General features: G+C 40.2%; 1 protein-coding gene across 1 annotated transcript in view; it reads left to right on the top strand.

Moving 5' to 3' along the window:
* The window catches only part of pde4ba (phosphodiesterase 4B, cAMP-specific a), a 318,589-nt gene that overhangs the window by 79,513 nt on the left and 220,429 nt on the right, over positions 1-18,647 (top strand). Inside the window, exon 3 of the mRNA XM_071346219.1 lies at positions 7,628-7,854. Within this exon, the coding sequence (XP_071202320.1) occupies positions 7,628-7,854 (227 nt within the window). The remainder of the gene's footprint in view (positions 1-7,627; positions 7,855-18,647) is intronic.

The raw sequence follows: 18,647 nt of genomic DNA, 5'->3' as shown, positions 1-18,647 counted from the left end.
ATTACAGGGGAACAGAAGAATACAAACAGTATGCCTCGCTATACAGTATACATATTTCACATTTCTTGGGCATGATTTCTTATGTGTATAACACAGCACACATTCATTAACTATCACGTATACTCCCTCTCCAGTCTCTAGGTCATCAGGCTGCTGATTATCCCGCACACCTGTCACCATCATCTCGCGCACCTGCGCCTCATGTCACTCACCTGGACTCCATCACCTCCTTGATTATCTTCCCTGTATGTGTCACTCCCCTTGGTTCTTTCCTCAGGTGTTATTGACTCTGTTTCATGTCGGTGCGTTGTTTGTGTTATGTGTTCATTGTTTCTTTTATTTATTAAGACAGTCGCTCCCTGAACTTGCTTCCTGACACTCAGCGCACTCGTTACATTGACACAGGTATATATGATTGTAATCCGGCTAGTTTGGATCCTGGATGCTGATTGGCTGAAACAGCATTCCAGCTGTGTGTATATATCAGAATTTCTATTTCAAGTATCACTACGCCGTTCTTGATATATCACAGAATATGACAAGAGAAAGACAATAAGTATCTTATTAACACATAATTTCCCCTTGTTTCTAGCATAACATTTTGGTTTGCAACAGCAACATAATTTATATACCCCCTCAGGGCCTTATTGCTTGCCCCAAACACAAGACACTACATAAAAGCCTCCTTTCCATATGGTAGTAGGTGACGTAACTCCAGAAAGGTAACTCACCACAGTTGGCCTCATCAGACCTGTCCTCACAGTCAGCATCTCCATCACACTTCCAGGTGTTGGCCTCATCAGACCTGTCCTCACAGTCAGCATCTCCATCACACTTCCAGGTGTTGGCCTCATCAGACCTGTCCTCACAGTCAGCGTCTCCATCACACTTCCAGGTGTTGGCCTCATCAGACCTGTCCTCACAGTCAGCGTCTCCATCACACTTCCAGGTGTTGGCATCATCAGACCTGTCCTCACAGTCAACGTCTCCATCACACTTCCAGGTGTTGGCCTCATCAGACCTGTCCTCACAGTCAGCGTCTCCATCACACTTCCAGGTGTTGGCCTCATCAGACCTGTCCTCACAGTCAGCGTCTCCATCACACTTCCAGGTGTTGGCCTCATCAGACCTGTCCTCACAGTCAGCGTCTCCATCACACTTCCAGGTGTTGGCCTCATCAGACCTGTCCTCACAGTCAGCGTCTCCATCACACTTCCAGGTGTTGGCCTCATCAGACCTGTCCTCACAGTCAGCGTCTCCATCACACTTCCAGGTGAGGGGGATGCATCTTCCACCGCCACACGGGGGAAACTTCCAGGGGCACTGGGGCTTCATGCAGCTGGATTTGGCCCAATTGTCCTCGCAGTCCATGGTTATACCTAGCACAGGTATATATCAGTATAACACAGCCCTAGATGCACTAGCACAGGTATATATCAGTATAACACTGAGTTGTACCCCCTTTTGCCCTCAGAACAGCCTCAATTCGTCAGGGAATGGACTCCACAATGTGTCGAAAGTGTTCCACAGGGATGCTGGCCCATGTTGCCTCCAATGCTTCCCATTAGGTGTGTGAACGTTTAAACGCTACAAGGTTTAAACAAAGTTGGGATTGTTAACGCTAAGAAAAATCCCTAACCTACTTAATTAAAATCAAACTTTAGGCTACTTGGTGAATTTGCAAGGCATGCAAGACAAGACATTGCAAGAATCAGATTAACAAAACATATGAACTAACTGATAGAAAGAACAACCAGGTTTAGTGGAAGGATGAAATAGTAGGAATTTACTTATTAAAATCTCAATGTAAAAATATAATTTTTACCTGTAAATGTGTGCTTCTTTTCTTTGGCAACCGTGGTTTAAGCAGGATAAATGCCTCCACTCTGTACATTATCTGGAACTAATAAACTCGGACAGTACTAAGTTGTCCATTATTTTCAGATAATGTACAAATCGTCAGTGTTTATCCCTTACATTTATAGTGCATTCGGAAAGTATTCAGACCCTTTCACTTTTTCCACATTTTGTTACGTTACAACCTTATTCTAAAATGGATTAAAGAAAAAAAATCCTCATCAATCTACACACAATACCCCACAATGACGAAGTGAAATAGGTTTTAAGACATTTTTGCGAATGTATTAAAAATGAAAAATACCTTCTTTGATTTGATTTGATTTACGTAAGTATTCAGACCCTTTGCTAGGAGACTCGAAATTGAGCTCAAGTGCATCCTGTTTCCATTGATCATCCTTGAGATGTTTCTACAACTTGATTGGAGTCCACCTGTGGTAAATTCAATTGATTGGACATGATTTGGAAAGGCACACAACTGTCTATATAAGGTCCCCCAGTTGACACTGCATGTCAGAGCAAAAACCAAGCCATGAGGTCGGAGAAATTGTCCGTAGAGCTCTGAGACAGGATTGTGTCGAGGTACATATCTGGGGAAGAGTACCATAACATTTTTGTAGCATTGAAGGTCCCCAAGAACACAGTGGCCTCCATCATTCTTAAATGGAGGAAGTTTGGACTCTTCCTAGAGCTTGTCAGCCGGCCAAACTGAGCAATCGGGGGAGAATGGCCTTGGTCAGGGAGGTGACCAAGAACCTGATGGTCACTCTGACAGAGCTCTAGAGTTCCCCTGTGGAGATGGGAGAATCTTCCAGAAGGAGAACCATTTCTGCAGCACTCCACATCACAGGCCTTTATGGTAGAGTGGCCAGACGGAAGCCACTTCTAAGTAAAAGGCACATGACAGCCCGCTTGGAGTTTGCCAAAAGGCAACGAAAGGACTCTCAGACCATGGGAAACAAGATTATCTGGTCTGGTGAAACCAAGATTGAACTCTTTGGCCTGAATCCTAAGCGGCACGTCTGGAGGAAACCTGGCACCGCTCCTCACCTGGCCAATACCATCCTTACGGTGAAGCATGGTGGTGGCAGCATCATGCTATGGGGATGTTTTTCAGCGGCAGGGACAGGGAGACTAGTCAGGATCAAGGGAAAGATGAATGGAGCAAAGTACAACGAGATCCTTGATGAAAACCTGCTTCAGAGCGTTCAGGACCTCAGACTGGGGCGAAGGTTCACCTTCCAACAGGACAACGACCCTAAGGACACAGCCAAGACAACGTAGGAGTGGCTTCGGGACAGGTCTCTGAATGCCCTTGAGTGGCCCAGCCAGAGCCTGAACTTGAACCTGATCGAACATCTCTGGAGAGACCTCAAAATAGCTGTGCATCGACGCTCCCCATCCAACCTGACAGAGCTTGAGAGGATCTGCAGAGAAGAATGGGAGAAACTCCCCAAATACAGGTGTGCCAAGCTTGAAGCGTCATACCCAAGAAGAGTCAAGGCTGTAATCGCTGCCAAAGGTGCTTCAACAAAGTACTGAGTAAAGGGTCTGAATACTTATGTAAATGTAATAATAACGTGTTTTTTCTTTGTCATTATTGGGTATTTTGTGTAGATGGATGAGTGAAAAAAGCAATTTAATCCATTTTAGAATAAGGCTGTAACAAAATTCAGAACAAGTCAAGGGGTCTGAATACTTTCCGAATGCATTGTAAGAGTTGTGCAAAGTTGGTAGAATTGTATAAAAATGATTTACAGCTGTAATGGCTGCCAAAGGTGCTGCCATCAAGTATTAACTCTGCGGTGTGAAGACATGTGCAATCAATACATATTTTTTAATTTGGAAAATGTGCTATAATTTTTCTTTCACTTTGTTAATAAGGTATTTCTGTTTTTTATTTTAAATACGTTTGCACACATTTCTAAAAAACTATTTTTGCTTTGTTATTATTGGGTTTTGTGTGTAGATTGATGAGGAAAAACATTGATTTAATACCTTTTAGAATAAGGCTGTAAAATGTGGAAAAAGTCAAGGGTTCTGAATATCAGAATAACACAAGTATATCAGGTATATCAGTGAAACTGTCACGCCCTGACCTGAGATATCTCTGTTTTCTTTATATTTTGGTTAGGTCAGGGTGTGACTAGGGTGGATATGCTAGTTTTTGTATTGTCTAGGGGTTTGGTATTGTCTAGGGGTTTTGTATTGTCTAGGGGTTTTGTATGTCTAGGGGTTTTGTATGTCTAGGGTTTTGTAGGTCTAGGTATTTGTATGTTTATGGTGGCCTGATATGGTTCCCAATCAGAGGCAGCTGTTTGTCGTTGTCTCTGATTGGGTATCATATTTAGGTAGCCATTTCCCTTTGGTGTTTGGGGGTTCTTATTCTATGTTTAGTTGCCTGTCTGCACTATCCATATAGCATCACGGTTCGTTTTGTTATTTTGTTCAGTGTTCATTCGTTAAATAAATAACAATGTACACATACCACGCTGCACCTTGGTCCGATCTTTATGACGAACGTGACAGAAACAGCATCATACCTGCATTCCAAGATGGGATTATCAATATAAATGCAGGTATCTGTCTCTAATTGGGGCACCACTGAGCTGTGTTAGCTTGCTGACTGGAGAGTTAACTGAAGAGTGCAGCGTATAAACCTCTTATATCTTCTTACATTGACTGTAGAAGAGTGGAGTTGATTTCATATCACCTCTTATATCTTCTTACATTCTCATTTTCTCATACTAATAACATCAAAAAAATGTCACTCACGGCTCTCACAGCTAATCAGTGATCAGTGATGAAAACCAAAGGAAATAGCTCAGAAAGCAGCCCCTGCGTTTCCAACTGCCTGAGAAATTATCATACCTGAGAATTTTTCTGTTTACATACAGTACCAGTCAAAAGTTTGGACACACCTACTCATTCAAGGGTTTTTCTTTATTTTGACTATTTTCTACATTGTAGAATAATAGTGAAGACATCAAAACTATGAAAAAACACATATGGAATCATTAAGTAATATAAAAGTGTTAAATACATTTAAATATATTTGATATTTGATATTCTTCAAAGTAGCGGCATTCTCTCAACCAGCTTTATGAGGAATGCTGGTCCAACAGTCTTGAAGTTTCCAACTCATCCCAAACCATCTCAATTGGGTTGAGGCCGTGTGATTGTGGAGGCCAGGTCATCTGCTGCAGCACTCCATCACTATCCTTCTTGGTCAAATAGCCCTTACACAACCTGGTGGTGTGTTTTGGGTCATTGTCCTGTTGAAAAACAAATGATGGTGTGGGGGTGCTTTGCTGGTGACCCTGTCAGTTATTTATTTAGAATTCCACCAGATGGGATTGGGTGTCGCTGCAGAATGCTGTGGTAGCCATGCTGGTTACCACGGAACCCAAAGCGGCTGCGCACGTGCGCCATCGTGCATAAATTTATTTTGTCCCCCCACACCAAACGTGATCACGACACGCAGGTTAAAATATCAAAACAAACTCTGAACCAATTATATTAATTTGGGGACAGGTCGAAAAGCATTTAACATTTATGGCAATTTAGCTAGCTAGCTTGCACTTGCTAGCTAATTTGTCCTATTTAGCTAGCTTGCTGTTGCCAGCTAATTTGCCTGGGATATAAACATTGAGTTGTTATTTTACCTGAAATGCACAAGGTCCTCTAATCCTCACATAAAATGGTCAACCGAATCTTTTCTGGTCATCTCTCCTCCTAGGCTTTTTCTTCTCTTGACTTTACATTGCGATTGGCAACTTTCATAAATTAGGTGCATTACCGCCACCGACCTCGTTCGTCTTTCAATCACCCACGTGAGTATAACCAATGAGGAGATGGCACGTGGGTACCTTCTTCTATAAACCAATGAGGAGATGGGAGAGGCAGGACTTGCAGCGCGATCTGCGTCACAAATAGATCTGACTTCTATTTTAGCCCTTGGCAACGCAGATGCTCATTGGCATAATTGAATAATATAGATTTCTAAGATTACTTTGCAACGCTCGCGTCACAGCCTTGAATTCTATTGAAATCACTGACAGTGTCACCAGCAAAGCACCCCCACACCATCACACCTCCTCCTCTTTGCTTCACAGTGGGAACCACACATGCAGACATCATCCGTTCTCCTACTCTGCGTCTCACAAAGACACGGCGGTTGGAACCAATCTCAAATTTGGACTCATTAGACCAAAGGACAGATTTCCACCTATCTAATGTCCATTGCTCGTGTTTCTTGGCCCAAGCAAGTCTCTTCTTCTTGTTTGTGTCCTTTAGTAGTCGTTTCTTTGCAGCAATTCGACCATGAAAACCTGATTCACACAGTTTCCTCTGAACAGTTGATAATGAGATGTGTCTGTTACTTGAATTCTGTGAAGCATTTATTTGGGCTGCAATTTCTGAGGCTGGTAACTCTAATGAACTTGTCCTCTGCAACAGAGGTAACTCTGTGTCTTCCTTTCCTGTGGCAGTCCTCATGAGAGCCGGTTTCATCATAGCGCTTGATGGTTTTTGTGACTGCACTTGAAGAAACGTTAAAAGTTCTTGAAATTTTCCAGATTGACTGACCTTCATGTCTTAAAGTAATGATGGACTGTCGTTTCTCTTTGCTTATTTGAGCTGTTCTTGCCATAATATGGACTTTGTCTTTTACCAAAACGGGCTATCTTCTGTATACCACCCCTACCTTGTCACAACACAACTGATTGTCTCAAATGCATTAAGGAAAGAAATTCCATAAATGAACTTTAAAAAAGACACACCTGTTAATTGAAATGCATTCCAGGTGACTACCTCATGAAGCTGGTTGAGAGAATGCCAACAGTTTGCAAAGCTGTCATTAAATCATCTCATGTATAAAATATATTTTGATTTGTTTAACACTTTTTTGGTTACTACATGATTCCATATGTGTTATTTCATAGTTTTGATGTCTTCACTATTATTCTACAATGTAGAAAATAGTAAAAAATAAAGAAAAACCCTTGAATGAGTAGGTGTGTCCACACTTTTGACTGGTACTGTATGTCACTGAAGAAGACCTAGTAAAACCAATGCCTAACAAACTTTTAGTGACCAGTGACATTGTCATCGATCCTTTCATTTCTATAATGCCAATGTATTCAATCGTATTCAATCAATTCAAATGACTGATGTCTTGAGCTATACATCTTCGCAGTTTTTAGTGAACTTGATGTTTGTATGTGACCTACAGGATTACTCACCTAAGGGTTGAACTTTTATGAAGGTTGTCGAGTATTTTTTGCAAACATGTGTTTTGTTTTGTTTGTTTGAGACAAAATCTGAATTTTCTAATAGTCTTGCAAAATAAAACTTTTGACAGTTGTGTTAATTCTATTGAGACCATGTTACCTTGTACTAAACCAATTGAGAAAAACTGCAAGGCCATTCATTTGGGAGGACCAAAACCCCCTCTTAGACATGCTCAGTGGTACATGCCAGTTGGAGAACATCTTGTTTTGGAGCAAGTCAAGTGAGGAAAAGGGGGGTGCTTGCTTCTGTGGTTGGATCTCTCATCAACTCAAAAACAAGATAGTGATGTTCTTCAACATCAGGCTGCTTCTCTCTGTTCTATCTTCTGAAATCAGCTGCCGTTGAAAACAAGGCCTTTGGTTCCCCTTAGTGGCCAAAGTAGTCAATCTGAAAGATGTGAGTGTGCAGGACATATCAATCAACATATAATCTCATATTCATCTTGTATTCATCAAAAGTCTTTTTTTTCTCTCTCTAGGACAGTAAAGGGCCTCCAGACTGTGGTCTTAGTGAGTACTCCTGTACGCTTGGTGTCGACCTACGGAGGGGACGCAGGCGTTTCTCTGGCAACCTGCAGCTGCCCCCATTGTCGTGGCGACAGGCAGAGAGGTCACGGACCCCTGACGATGACTGGGTCGTCCGACCCACCTTCCTCCCCTTCTGCGCCCCGCCCCGCATCGACATCACACCTGTTGACCCCGAGTGGTGAGTGTACACACACACTCCACTTTCCTCCATTATATTCCTAACTGAACTCCTATGGTGATAATGTAGATCCATTCAAAACCCAGAGATACCCATGTGAAAAGAGTTCTACATGGAACCCAAAAAGGTTCTACCTGGAACCAAAAAGGGTTCTTCAAAGGGTTCTCGTATGGGAACAGCCAAAGAACTCTTTTAGGTTCTAGATACTGTATAACCTTTTTTTCTAAGCGTGTAGAGGAGGCTGGTCTATTCTTTATGGGATCCTGCTGAGATGACTTCAGACTGTAGTCTCTAGGAGAGGCTCTTTGGAAGTCAAATAGCTGCATAACCTGTGCTAATGGAATATGGTGTGTGTGTGTGTGTGTCTGCGGGTGTGCGTGCAAAAAAGAGGGAGGCTCAATACAGTCTACTTGTTCAATGAATGTGTTTTATTGTGTGGAGTTCCTCTGCATTGTGTCTGTATAGGCAGTGTGTTTGACCGCCACTCTGGTGAGTAGACTGAAGGCGGTGTTAAATAATAATAATAATACATGGGATTTAAAGCACCTTTCTTAGAAACCCAAGGACACTGTACAGTGACCTCTGACCTAACAGACACTTTCTGTAGAGAGTCATCATGGTCACCGAGTTATTACTGCGTAGGAGGGCAGTCAGCACCATCTCTTCACTATAACCGCATGGCTGGGAATGCTGTGTGTGTGTCAAAAATGAACACAGGCCCACCAGTGAGCGAGATACTGGATTGAAGCAGGAACTGTTTGCATCAGAGACTGTATCTGTGTTACAGAGTCAGAGTTACGCCTCAGCAAGACCAGGGTTTTTTTCTTCTTAATTCATATCATAGCCCTATCATCACCAATAAGGCCTGATTGGAGTGAATATCCTGACGTTGATGGTTATACACTAATTTAATCAGTGGGAGCTGGTGGTTCAGTATCTGAGGAATAATCTGTAGAGGGAACATTGCTGAGAGAGAGGCTGAGGGAGACAGAGAGAAAAAAGAGAGGGAGGCTGAGAGAGAGAAAGAGAGAGGCTGGAAGAGAGGGAGAGAGAGAGAGAGTCTGAGAGAGAAAGAAAGAGCGAGCCCCAGGACAGCAACACAAAAAAAACAAAAAACGAAAACGAAAAGATAATTATTTCACACATTGGAAAGAATTAACAAAAAGACAGAGCAAGCTAGAATGCTATTTGGCCCTAAACAAAGAGTACACTTTGGCAGAATACCTGACCACTGTGACTGACCCAAAATTAAGGAAAGCTTTGACTATGTACAGACTCAGTGAGCATAGCTTTGCCATTGAGAAAGGCCGCTGAAGGCAGACCTGGCTCTTAAGAGAAGACAGGCTATGTGCACACTGCCCTCAAAATGATGTGGAAACTGAGCTGCACTTCCTAACCTCCTGCCAAATGTATGACCATATTAGAGACACATATTTCCCTCAGATTACACAGACCCACAAAGAATTTGAAAACAAATCCAATTTTGATGAACTCCCATCTCTATTGGGTGTAATACCACAGTATGCATCACAGCAGCAAGATTTGTGACCTGTTGCCACAAGAAAAGGTGAACCAGTGAAGAACAAACACTATTTATGTTGATCTATTTCCCTTTTTGTATTTTAACTATTTGCACATCGTTACAGCACTATATATAGACATAATATGCCATTTGAAATGTCTTTATTCTTTTGGAAATTTTGTGAGTGTAATGTTTACTGTTAGTTTTTTATTGTTTATTGAACTTTTGTTTATTATCTATTTCACTTGCTTTGGCAATGTAAACATATGTTTCCGATGCCAATAAAGCCACTTGAATTTAATTTAATTGAAATGTAATTATGAGAGAGCAGGAGAGAGAGAATGAGAGATAGATAGATAGAGAGAGAGAGAGAGAGAGAGAGAGAGAGAGAGAGAGAGAGAGAGAGAGAGAGAGAGAGAGAGAGACTGGCTGATTGAGAGAGAGAGCAGGAGAGAAAGACAAGCTGAGAGAGAGAGGGAGAGAGAGAGAGCAGGAGAGAGAGACAGGCTGAGAGAGAGAGCAGGAGAGAGAGTCCTCAATGACCACCCTTACAAAGGGCAAGAGGACACTGAAAGTCAGCTGATTTGGCATGTTGCCTGGCAAATTAACAGGTCATGGCATCTATGACCAGGTATTTAGTGTTGAATGTACTTTAATCAGATCATTTGAATAAACTGTGAGGCTTTTCATTCGGAATAAACATTATTGAATGTGTTCTATATACGAAGTATGCTTTCCCACATTCTACCAGAAGAGGGCGGTGTTAATGTGAATTACATCTGTACTGTTTATTGTCATGTCAGACTTTTTTTTCTATTGAACAAGGTCATACTAGTTAGCAAGCATCTTTCTGTGGAATATCCCTTGATATGCATACATAGATGCATACACACACACACACACACACACACACACACACACACACACACACACACACACACACACACACACACACACACACACACACACACACACACACACACACACACACAATATGAGGGCTACTAACAATATTGATTTGCATATCTTGATCAAACCTTAACCGGTTGACCAGCCAGTATAGCTGGTGTGTTAGACTGTTAGACTGTTAGACTGTTAGACTGGTAGACTGTGAGACTGCTAGACTGTGAGACTGTGAGACTGTGAGACTGGTCGATTGTGAGACTGGTAGACTGGTATATTGTTAGACTGTTATGTTGTTAGACTGTGAGACTGTTATATTGTTAGACTGTTATATTGTTAGACTGTGAGACTGTTATATTGTTAGACTGTTATATTGTTAGACTGTGAGACTGTTATGTTGTTAGACTGTGAGACTGTTATATTGTTAGACTGTTATATTGTTAGACTGTGAGACTGTTATATTGTTAGACTGGTAGTCTGGTAGTCTGGTAGACTGGTATATTGTTAGACTGTTATATAGTTAGACTGGTAGACTGGTGGTCTGGTAGACTGGTATATTGTTAGACTGGTATATTGTTAGACTGGTATATTGTTAGACTGGTAGACTGGTCGTCTGGTAGACTGGTATATTTTTGGACCGGTAGACTGGTAGTCTGGTGACTGGTATATTGTTAGACTGTTATATTGTTAGACTGTTATATTGTTAGACTGTGAGACTGTGAGACTGTTAGATTGTTATATTGTTAGACTGGTAGACTGGTATATTGTTAGACTGTTATATAGTTAGACTGGTAGACTGGTGGTCTGGTAGACTGGTATATTGTTAGACTGTTATATTGTTAGACTGGTAGACTGGTATATTGTTAGACTGTTATATTGGTAGACTGGTCGTCTGGTAGACTGGTGACTGGTATATTGTTAGACTGTGAGACTTTTTGACTGTTACATTGTTAGACTGGTAGACTGTTAGACTGTGATACTTTTAAATTGTTAGACTGTGAGACTGGTAGTCTGGTAGACTGTGAGACTGTTATATTGTTAGACTGGTAGACTGCTAGACTGCTAGACTGTTATATTGTTAGACTGGTAGACTGGTAGACTGGTATATTGTTAGACTGGTAGACTGGTAGACTGATATATTGTTAGACTGGTAGACTCTGAGACTGGTAGACTGTGATACTTTTAAATTGTTAGACTGTGAGACTGGTAGTCTGGTAGACTGTTAGACTGTTATATTGTTAGACTGTTATATTGTTAGACTGTGAGAATGTTATATTGTTAGACTGTGTAACTGGTATATTGTTAAACTGGTCGTCTGGTAGACTGGTAGACTGTTAGACTGTTGTATTGTTGGACCGGTAGACTGGTAGTCTGGTGACTGGTATATTGTTAGACTGTTATATTGTTAGATTGTGCAACTGGTATATTGTTAGTCTGTTATATTGTTGGACCGGTAGACTGGTAGACTGGTATATTGTTAGACTGGTAGTCTGGTAGACTGTGAGACTGTTATTTTGTTTGACTGTTATATTGTTAGACTGTTATATTGTTCGAATTTGAGACTGGTAGACTGTTATATTGTTAGACTGGTAGACAGTTAGACTGTTATATTGTTAGACTGGTAGACTGTTATATTGTTAGAATGGTAGACTGTTAGACTGTTATATTGTTAGACTGGTGGACTGTGAGACTGTTAGACTGGTAGACTGGTAGACTTTTATATTAGTATACTGTTAGACTGTTATATAGTTAGACTGGTAGACTGGTAGACTCTTATATTGTTAGATTGGTAGACTGGTAGACTGGTATATTGTTAGACTGGTAGACTGGTAGTCTGGTGACTGTTATATTGTTAGACTGTGTAACTGGTATATTGTTAGACTGTTATATTGTTAGACTGTTAGACTGTATATTGTTAGACTGTTATATTGTTAGACTGTTAGACTGTATACTGTGAGACTGTTAGACTTGGTAGACTGTTATATTGTTAGAGTGGTAGTCTGGTAGACTGGTATATTGTTAGACTTGTAGACTGGTAGTCTGGTAGACTGGTATATTGTTAGACTTGTAGACTGGTCATCTGGTAGACTGGTATATTGTTAGACTGTTATATTGGTAGACTAGTACACTGGTAGATTGGTAGTCTGGTGACTGGTATGTTGTTAGACTGTTATATTGTTAGACTGTGATACTGAGAATGTTAGACTGTGAGACTGTTATATTGTTAGACTGGTAGACTGTTATATTGTTAGACTGTTATATTGTTAGACTGTGATACTGAGAATGTTAGACTGTGAGACTGTTATATTGTTAGACTGGTAGACAGTTATATTGTTAGATTGTGAGACTGGTCGTTTGGTAGACTGGTACACTGGTAGATTGGTAGTCTGGTGACTGGTATGTTGTTAGACTGTTATATTGATAGACTGGTAGACTGGTAGACTGGTAGACTGGTATATTGTTAGACTCTTATATTGTTGGTCTGGTAGACTGGTAATCTGGTAGTCTGGTGACTGGTATATTGTTAGACTGTTAGACTGGTAGACTGTTAGACTGTTATATTGTTAGACTGGTAGACTGGTCGTCTGGTAGACTGTTATATTGGTAGACTAGTACACTGGTAGATTGGTAGTCTGGTGACTGGTATGTTGTTAGACTGTTATATTGATAGACTGGTAGTCTGGTAGTCTGGTGACTGGTATGTTGTTAGACTGGTTGACTCGTCGTCTGGTAGACTGGTATATTGTTAGACTGTTATATTGTTAGACTGGTAGACTAGTATATTGTTAGACTGTTATATTGTTGGGCCGGTAGTCTGGTGACTGGTATATTGTTAGACTGTTATTTTGTTAGACTGGTAGACTGGTAGTCTGGTAGACTGGTATATTCTTAGACAGGTAGACTGGTAAACTGGTAGTCTGGTGGACCGGTTGTCTGTTAGACTGGTATATTGTTAGACTGTTATTTTGTTTTCGACTGGTAGACTGGTAAACTGTTAGTCTGGTGGACTGGTTTATTGTTAGACTGTTATATTGTTAGACTGGTATATTGTTAGACTGTTATATTGTTAGACTGTTATATTGTTAGACTGGTAGACTGGTATATTGTTAGACTGTTATATTGTTGGGCCGGTAGTCTGGTGACTGGTATATTGTTAGACTGTTATTTTGTTAGACTGGTAGACTGGTATATTGTTAGACTGTTATTTTGTTAGACTGGTAGACTGGTATATTGTTAGACTGTTATTTTGTTAGACTGGTGACTGGTATATTGTTAGACTGTTATTTTGTTAGACTGGTAGACTGGTAGTCTGGTAGACTGGTATATTGTTAGACAGGTAGTCTGGTGGACCGGTTGTCTGTTAGACTGGTATATTGTTAGACTGTTATTTTGTTTTCGACTGGTAGACTGGAAAACTGTTAGTCTGGTGGACTGGTTTATTGTTAGACTGTTATATTGTTAGACTGGTATATTGTTAGACTGTTATATTGTTAGACTGGTAGACTGGTGGTCTGGTAGACTGTTCTATTGTTAGACTGTTATATTGTTAGACTGGTAGACTGTTATATTGTTAGACTGGTATATTGTTAGACTGGTAGACTGGTACACTGTTATATTGTTAGACTGGTAGACTGTTAGACTGGTATATTGTTAGACTGGTAGTCTGGTACACTGTTATATTGTTAGACTGGTAGACTGTTATATTGTTAGACTGTTATATTGTTAGACTAGTAGACTGTTAGTCTGGTAGACTGTTAGTCTGGTATATTGTTAGACTGGTAGTCTGGTATATTGTTAGACTGGTAGTCTGGTATATTGTTAAACTGTGGGACTGGTGGACTCTGAGACTGTTATATTGTTAGACTGTCTGACTGGGAGACTCTGAGACTGTTATATTGTTAGATTGTCTGACTGGGAGACTCTGAGACTGTTATATTGTTAGATTGTTATATTGTTAGATTGTCTGACTGGGAGACTCTGAGACTGTTATATTGTTATATTGTCTGACTGGGAGACTCTGAGACTGTTATATTGTTAGATTGTCTGACTGGGAGACTCTGAGACTGTTATATTGTTAGATTGTTATATTGTTAGATTGTCTGACTGGGAGACTCTGAGACTGTTATATTGTTAGATTGTCTGACTGGGAGACTCTGAGACTGTTATATTGTTAGATTGTCTGACTGGGAGACTCTGAGACTGTTATATTGTTAGATTGTCTGACTGGGAGACTCTGAGACTGTTATATTGTTAGATTGTCTGACTGGGAGACTCTGAGACTGTTATATTGTTAGACTGTCTGACTGGGAGACTCTGAGACTGTTATATTGTTAGATTGTTATATTGTTAGATTGTCTGACTGGGAGACTCTGAGACTGTTATATTGTTAGATTGTTATATTGTTAGATTGTCTGACTGGGAGACTCTGAGACTGTTATATTGTTATATTGTTATATTGTTAGATTGTCTGACTGGGAGACTCTGAGACTGTTATATTGTTAGACTGTCTGACTGGGAGACTCTGAGACTGTTATATTGTTAGATTGTTATATTGTTAGATTGTCTGACTGGGAGACTCTGAGACTGTTATATTGTTATATTGTTAGATTGTCTGACTGGGAGACTCTGAGACTGTTATATTGTTAGATTGTCTGACTGGGAGACTCTGAGACTGTTATATTGTTAGATTGTTATATTGTTAGATTGTCTGACTGGGAGACTCTGAGACTGTTATATTGTTATATTGTTATATTGTTAGATTGTCTGACTGGGAGACTCTGAGACTGTTATATTGTTAGATTGTCTGACTGGGAGACTCTGAGACTGTTATATTGTTAGATTGTCTGACTGGGAGACTCTGAGACTGTTATATTGTTAGATTGTCTGACTGGGAGACTCTGAGACTGTTATATTGTTAGATTGTCTGACTGGGAGACTCTGAGACTGTTATATTGTTAGATTGTTATATATATTTAGACTGGTACACTGGTAGACTGATAGTCTGGTAGAGTGTTAGACTGTTGTATTGTCAGACTGGTACTCTGGTAGACTGGTAGGCTGGTATATTGTGAGTGGAGTAGGACTGGTAGACTGGTCGTGTGGTAGTGTGGTAGACTGGTATATTGTTAGACTGTTATATTGTTAGACTAGTAGACTGGTTTATTGTCAGACTGGTAGACTGGTTGTCTGGTTGACTGGTATATTGTTAGTGGAGTCGGACTGATAGACTGGTAGTCTGGTAGACTGGTATATTGTGAGTGGAGTAGGACTGGTAGACTGGTATATTGTGAGTGGAGTAGGACTGGTAGACTGGTAGTCTGGTAGACTGGTATATTGTGAGTGGAGTAGGACTGGTAGACTGGTATATTGTGAGTGGAGTAGGACTGGTAGACTGGTAGTCTGGTAGACTGGTATATTGTTAGTGGAGTCGGACTGATAGACTGGTAGTCTGGTAGACTGGTATATTGTGAGTGGAGTAGGACTGGTAGACTGGTATATTGTGAGTGGAGTAGGACTGGTAGACCGGTAGTCTGGTAGACTGGTATATTGTGAGTGGAGTAGGACTGGTAGACTGGTAGTCTGGTAGACTGGTATATTGTGAGTGGAATGGACTGATAGACTGGTATATTGTGATTGAAGTAGGACTGGTAGACTGGTTGTCTGGTAGACTGGTATATTGTTAGACTGTGAGACTTTTAGACTGTTACATTGTTAGACTGGTAGACTGTTAGACTGTGATACTTTTAAATTGTTAGACTGTGAGACTGGTAGTCTGGTAGACTGTGAGACTGTTATATTGTTAGACTGGTAGACTGCTAGACTGTTAGACTGTTATATTGTTAGACTGGTAGACTGGTAGACTGTTAGACTGTTATATTGTTAGACTGGTAGACTGGTAGACTGATATATTGTTAGACTGGTAGACTGGTAGACTGATATATTGTTAGACTGGTAGACTCTGAGACTGGTAGACTGTGATACTTTTAAATTGTTAGACTGTGAGACTGGTAGTCTGGTAGACTGTTAGACTGTTATATTGTTAGACTGTTATATTGTTAGACTGTGAGAATGTTATATTGTTAGACTGTGTAACTGGTATATTGTTAAACTGGTCGTCTGGTAGACTGTTAGACTGTTGTATTGTTGGACCGGTAGACTGGTAGTCTGGTGACTGGTATATTGTTAGACTGTTATATTGTTAGATTGTGCAACTGGTATATTGTTAGTCTGTTATATTGTTGGACCGGTAGACTGGTAGACTGGTATATTGTTAGACTGGTAGTCTGGTAGACTGTGAGACTGTTATTTTGTTTGACTGTTATATTGTTATACTGTTATATTGTTCGAATTTGAGACTGGTAGACTGTTATATTGTTAGACTGGTAGACAGTTAGACTGTTATATTGTTAGACTGGTAGACTGGTAGACTGTTATATTGTTAGACTGGTAGACTGGTAGACTGTTATATTGTTAGACTGGTAGACTGTTAGACTGTTATATTGTTAGACTGGTGGACTGTGAGACTGTGAGACTGTTAGACTGGTAGACTGGTAGACTTTTATATTAGTATACTGTTAGACTGTTATATAGTTAGACTGGTAGACTGGTAGACTCTTATATTGTTAGATTGGTAGACTGGTAGACTGGTATATTGTTAGACTGGTAGACTGGTAGTCTGGTGACTGGTGTGTTGTTAGACTGTTATATTGTTAGACTGTGTAACTGGTATATTGTTAGACTGTTATATTGTTAGACTGTTAGACTGTATATTGTTAGACTGTTATATTGTTAGACTGTTAGACTGTATACTGTGAGACTGTTAGACTTGGTAGACTGTTATATTGTTAGAGTGGTAGTCTGGTAGACTGGTATATTGTTAGACTTGTAGACTGGTAGTCTGGTAGACTGGTATATTGTTAGACTTGTAGACTGGTCATCTGGTAGACTGGTATATTGTTAGACTGTTATATTGGTAGACTAGTACACTGGTAGATTGGTAGTCTGGTGACTGGTATGTTGTTAGACTGTTATATTGTTAGACTGTGATACTGAGAATGTTAGACTGGTAGACTGTTATATTGTTAGACTGTTATATTGTTAGACTGTGATACTGAGAATGTTAGACTGTGAGACTGTTATATTGTTAGACTGGTAGACAGTTATATTGTTAGATTGTGAGACTGGTCGTTTGGTAGACTGGTACACTGGTAGATTGGTAGTCTGGTGACTGGTATGTTGTTAGACTGTTATATTGATAGACTGGTAGACTGGTAGACTGGTAGACTGGTATATTGTTAGACTCTTATATTGTTGGTCTGGTAGACTGGTAATCTGGTAGTCTGGTGACTGGTATATTGTTAGACTGTTAGACTGGTAGACTGTTAGACTGTTATATTGTTAGACTGGTAGACTGGTCGTCTGGTAGACTGTTATATTGGTAGACTAGTACACTGGTAGATTGGTAGTCTGGTGACTGGTATGTTGTTAGACTGTTATATTGATAGACTGGTAGTCTGGTAGTCTGGTGACTGGTATGTTGTTAGACTGGTTGACTCGTCGTCTGGTAGACTGGTATATTGTTAGACTGTTATATTGTTAGACTGGTAGACTGGTATATTGTTAGACTGTTATATTGTTGGGCCGGTAGTCTGGTGACTGGTATATTGTTAGACTGTTATTTTGTTAGACTGGTAGACTGGTAGTCTGGTAGACTGGTATATTGTTAGACAGGTAGACTGGTAAACTGGTAGTCTGGTGGACCGGTTGTCTGTTAGACTGGTATATTGTTAGACTGTTATTTTGTTTTCGACTGGTAGACTGGTAAACTGTTAGTCTGGTGGACTGGTTTATTGTTAGACTGTTATATTGTTAGACTGGTATATTGTTAGACTGTTATATTGTTAGACTGTTATATTGTTAGACTGGTAGACTGGTATATTGTTAGACTGTTATATTGTTGGGCCGGTAGTCTGGTGACTGGTATATTGTTAGACTGTTATTTTGTTAGACTGGTAGACTGGTATATTGTTAGACTGTTATTTTGTTAGACTGGTAGACTGGTATATTGTTAGACTGTTATTTTGTTAGACTGGTGACTGGTATATTGTTAGACTGTTATTTTGTTAGACTGGTAGACTGGTAGTCTGGTAGACTGGTATATTGTTAGACAGGTAGTCTGGTGGACCGGTTGTCTGTTAGACTGGTATATTGTTAGACTGTTATTTTGTTTTCGACTGGTAGACTGGAAAACTGTTAGTCTGGTGGACTGGTTTATTGTTAGACTGTTATATTGTTAGACTGGTATATTGTTAGACTGTTATATTGTTAGACTGGTAGACTGGTGGTCTGGTAGACTGTTATATTGTTA

This window comes from Salvelinus alpinus, chromosome 16 (genome assembly GCF_045679555.1).
Source record: "Salvelinus alpinus chromosome 16, SLU_Salpinus.1, whole genome shotgun sequence".
Classification (NCBI taxonomy): domain Eukaryota; kingdom Metazoa; phylum Chordata; class Actinopteri; order Salmoniformes; family Salmonidae; genus Salvelinus; species Salvelinus alpinus.
Note: the sequence above shows the minus strand (reverse complement) of the source record. Positions and strands in the feature narration are given on the sequence as shown.